This window comes from Rhagoletis zephyria, unplaced genomic scaffold (assembly GCF_001687245.7).
Source record: "Rhagoletis zephyria isolate East Lansing unplaced genomic scaffold, Rhagoletis_zephyria_1.1 Rzeph_scaffold_14329, whole genome shotgun sequence".
NCBI classification, from domain to species: Eukaryota; Metazoa; Arthropoda; class Insecta; order Diptera; family Tephritidae; genus Rhagoletis; species Rhagoletis zephyria.
This window is the reverse complement of record NW_016171398.1, coordinates 2,225-5,930: the sequence shown is the minus strand read 5'-3', so window position 1 is coordinate 5,930 and position 3,706 is coordinate 2,225. Positions and strand designations below refer to the sequence as shown.

Genomic DNA, 3,706 nt, shown 5'->3' with positions numbered 1-3,706 from the left:
GACAAATATACCGCTGCAAAAAAATATTTAATTTGTGTGCGTTTTCTTAGCACTTTAAAATCTTATTTTTGTGGCATAATTTCAGGCGCAGTAAAAATCCCAATAGTGATGCGCTGTGTTTTGTGGCTTTGTTTTGTGGCTTTGTTAGAGGGGTTAGATTATCAGAATTGTAGTTTTACTTCTCACTTTATTGCGCTTAAAACAAGGTTGTTATATCATAAAAACAGTCATACAATTGAATACAACCATAACACCGAAATTGAAGAGAATTCAATTTGGTACTATTTTTGGCATAACTTGCTCTATACAGTTCAGACACGAACCAGATGATTAACAATCTCTTACAATTTGTGCACTGCTTTGCCCACCTGATCAGCTGGCCTCTCAATTAATTGACAATCTGTCATCGTTGAAACGATTTTGTTTACAAACAATTTACAGGCAAAAGTTTATGAAAAATGTAAGTTTAACATCATCGATTTTTTATTAAATTTTAATGATTTGTGAAAATCTGGCGTTAAATATAACACTTCAATTTTATTTTAGGGCTGATTATTGGAAGTCAAATGATCGTAAATATTGTGATTTCTGCAAATGTTGGATAAGCGATAATAAAGCGGTTAGTATCACATACATATTTTATAGAGTTATATTAAAACTCTATCATTTTCACAGAGTATTGCCTTCCACGAAAGTGGGAAGCGTCACAAACAGAATGTGGCCAACCGCATAACGGACATCAGCCGCAACAGCGAGAAAGCTGAGCGTGAGCGCAAAAAAATGGATGCCGAGATCCGGAAAATGGAAGAAGCGGCTATGCGCTCATATGCCCAAGACATACATGGTGGTAGAGATTTTACGGCGCGCACTATCAACGCTGTACTGGATGCCTCCAACACGGCAGGCACATCAGCTCGGTCAACATCGGCAGTTGTCTGCCGTGGAAAACAAGTGGATCCAGTACGTTTGCCAGGCAATTCAGATGATGAAGACGAAGATGGCAAAAGAGTGCTGGTGCAAAAGGTTGCACCGGAGAGCATACCAAACGCCTCACTTTGGGTAGAAGGTGTATCTGATGAGGGTTATACCTATTATTGGAATGTGAAAACGAACGAGTCCGTGTGGGATCCACCCAAAGAGGGGTATCTCTCCTATGCTGAATATCAACGTATCAATGAATTAGCATTGAAAAAGCAGGAAATGGAGCATGCTACGGAGGCCAAAAAATTTCGTGAGAATGTTAATGAGGAAGTAGCACGCTACAATCGCGAACGGTTGAAAATGTTTCGAAAACCTGAGACACCAAAAGAGGCGCAGAAACGGCGCGAAGAAAAGGAAGCGTACAAGACTCAGGACGAGGCAGCTGCACCGACAATCGGTGCATGGCAAGTGGTGGAGCATAAGTAAGTAAGACTCACTAAATTCAATTCATATCTCGGAAGCCAGTTCGAAAACGCCCTGTCTCAAAAAACTTTAGGAACACCCTATTTAAGAATTCGTTTCAAAAATGCCCTATGTTGTTGTTGTTGTTGTAGCGGCACTACTAAGCCCCGCCTGTTTCGGGTCAACTTTTAATCATTATCGTCAAGCTCAACTAACGGTAGGCCCAGGAAACGCGCTGTTTCGATGGGGTCGGGCCAAAGGGAGAGGGGTGTTAGTTGAGTCGGATTGAGCTGGCATGTGAAGAGGTGGTTGGTGTCGTGGGGGGAGTCTCCACATGCCGGGCACTCATTTGGGATGTTTGGGTCGAGTCTGGACAGGTAGCTTTTTAGGCGACTACAATATCCAGACCGTAACTGAGCCAGGGTGACGCGGGTCTCTCTAGGTAACTGAAGTTCCGTCTCTTCCACAGGTGCTGATTGGGCTCCGATAACGACATTCCTAGGCCGGGAGTCGAGGTAGGTGGAGACAGACTCCCTATGAATGTCGTTAATCGCTCGTCTGTACGTCATTGGGTCCAGTGGTTGGTCTGTGTAGGTCTGGACTGCGTCCTTGTACATGAATAGGTGCCCCCTGACGTGCCTGGGCGGAGGCTCCTCCTCCAGCAGTGGTCTGTTGGGGTGTTCACTTCTGTGACACCCCACAAGAAACTGCTTACAGAGCATCTTGTTGTGTTCCCTTACGGGGAGCACTTGGGCCTCACTGTGTAGGTGATGCTCAGGCGTCATCAGAAGGCACCCGGTCGCTGTCCGGAGTGCGGCGTTCTGACAAGTCTGTAGCTTCGTCCACTGCGTCCAACTAGTCCCCGGCGTCCAAACTGGCGCAGCATAATTTAGAACCGGCCGGCCAATTGCCTTGTATGTTGCCAGCAACGTTTCTTTGTCTTTGCCCCAAGTGCTGCCGGCGAGCGACTTAAGGACCTTGTTGCGGCTCTGTACTTTGTTGACAACTGCGGTTGTGTGCGCGGAGAAAGAGAGCAGGCTATCAAAGGTAACCCCTAAAATTTTCGGGTTGTTCACCGTCGGTATTGGTGTGCCGTCGACGTGAATGCCTAATTCAAGCCTGACCTCCTTCGTCCAGGTGGTGAAGAGGGTCGCCGTTGATTTCGTTGGGGAGAGGGTTAGGCTCCTTGCAGTGAAGAAGCGAGAAAGGCTGGAGAGATAGCCGTTTACTTTTGAGCAGAGGTCATCAATTCCATTCCCAGACGCCAAAATCGAACAGTCATCAGCGTAGGAGATCAGGGAAACTCCTTCAGGTGGCTGGGGGAGTTTCGAGATATAGAAGTTAAAAAGTAAGGGGGAGAGAACACCACCTTGTGGAACCCCTTGTTTTATTCTTCTTGGTTTCGAGGTTTGATCTCTGAAGATTACTGATGATTGCCGACCACTCATATAATTCGCCGACCATCGCTTCAGTCCCTGTGGGAGAGAGGAGGCCTCAATGTCTTCTAGCAGCGTGGAATGGCAGACGGTGTCAAACGCCTTTGACAAGTCCAGCGCTACTAGGACAGTTCTCTCACAGGGGCGGTTTCGATTTAGGCCACGAGTTATTTGGGAGTTTAAGGCGTTAAGTGCTGTTGTTGTTCTGTGCACTTTACGGAATCCGTGATGGTGCTTCGCTGGGGTCAGGTTGCAGGTGAAGTATGGGAGTAGTAGGGTCTCAAGTATCTTCGCGACCGGGGAAAAGAGCGTTATCGGGCGATAAGAGTCTCCTTTGTTGACGGGCTTCCCCAGTTTCAGCAGTGGGACCACTCTCCCTGATTTCCACACATTCGGAATGATGAGAGTGGCCATAGACAGGTTGAGGACCTCCGTTAGGTAAGCTACTCCCTTAGGCCCTAAATGTTTTAGCATCAGCACGCAGATTCCGTCGGGTCCAATGGCTTTGGAGGCTTTCGCCTTCCGGATGGCCCCCTTCACTTCACAGCTGGTGAAAACAAGTGGTGCACCTTTTTTTTTGACAGCTTGTGCAGCCTCCTGGTCAATCGACGTTTGGCCTTGTCTACCGAAGGATGCAGTGTGAATTGCCTACTAAAGTAGGCTGCGCATTTCGCTTCGAAAGAGATCATCTCTTCATCACGCTTCGTTGGGTTAGACAGGGACCTCACGGTTGACCAGAGCTTACTCACACCAGCTGTGAAGTTACAGGCCTTCAAGTGCTCCTCCCACTTTCTCCGCTTATGTTGATTTACCAGTTGCCGAATCTCCAAATTAAGTACCCTCAAGCGAGGGTCCCCGGGGTCGACCTGGCGTAGGTGGTCACGCTC

At 47.5% G+C, this 3,706-nt stretch overlaps 1 protein-coding gene across 1 annotated transcript in view; it reads left to right on the top strand.

Moving 5' to 3' along the window:
- The first annotated feature begins 422 nt into the window (after positions 1–422).
- Positions 423–3,706, top strand: part of LOC108378533 (WW domain-binding protein 4) — a 4,747-nt gene continuing 1,463 nt past the window's right edge. Inside the window, exons 1-3 of the mRNA XM_017634824.1 lie at positions 423–460; positions 547–619; positions 676–1,403. Coding sequence (XP_017490313.1) covers positions 459–460; positions 547–619; positions 676–1,403 — 803 coding nt within the window. The 5' untranslated portion in view covers positions 423–458. The remainder of the gene's footprint in view (positions 461–546; positions 620–675; positions 1,404–3,706) is intronic.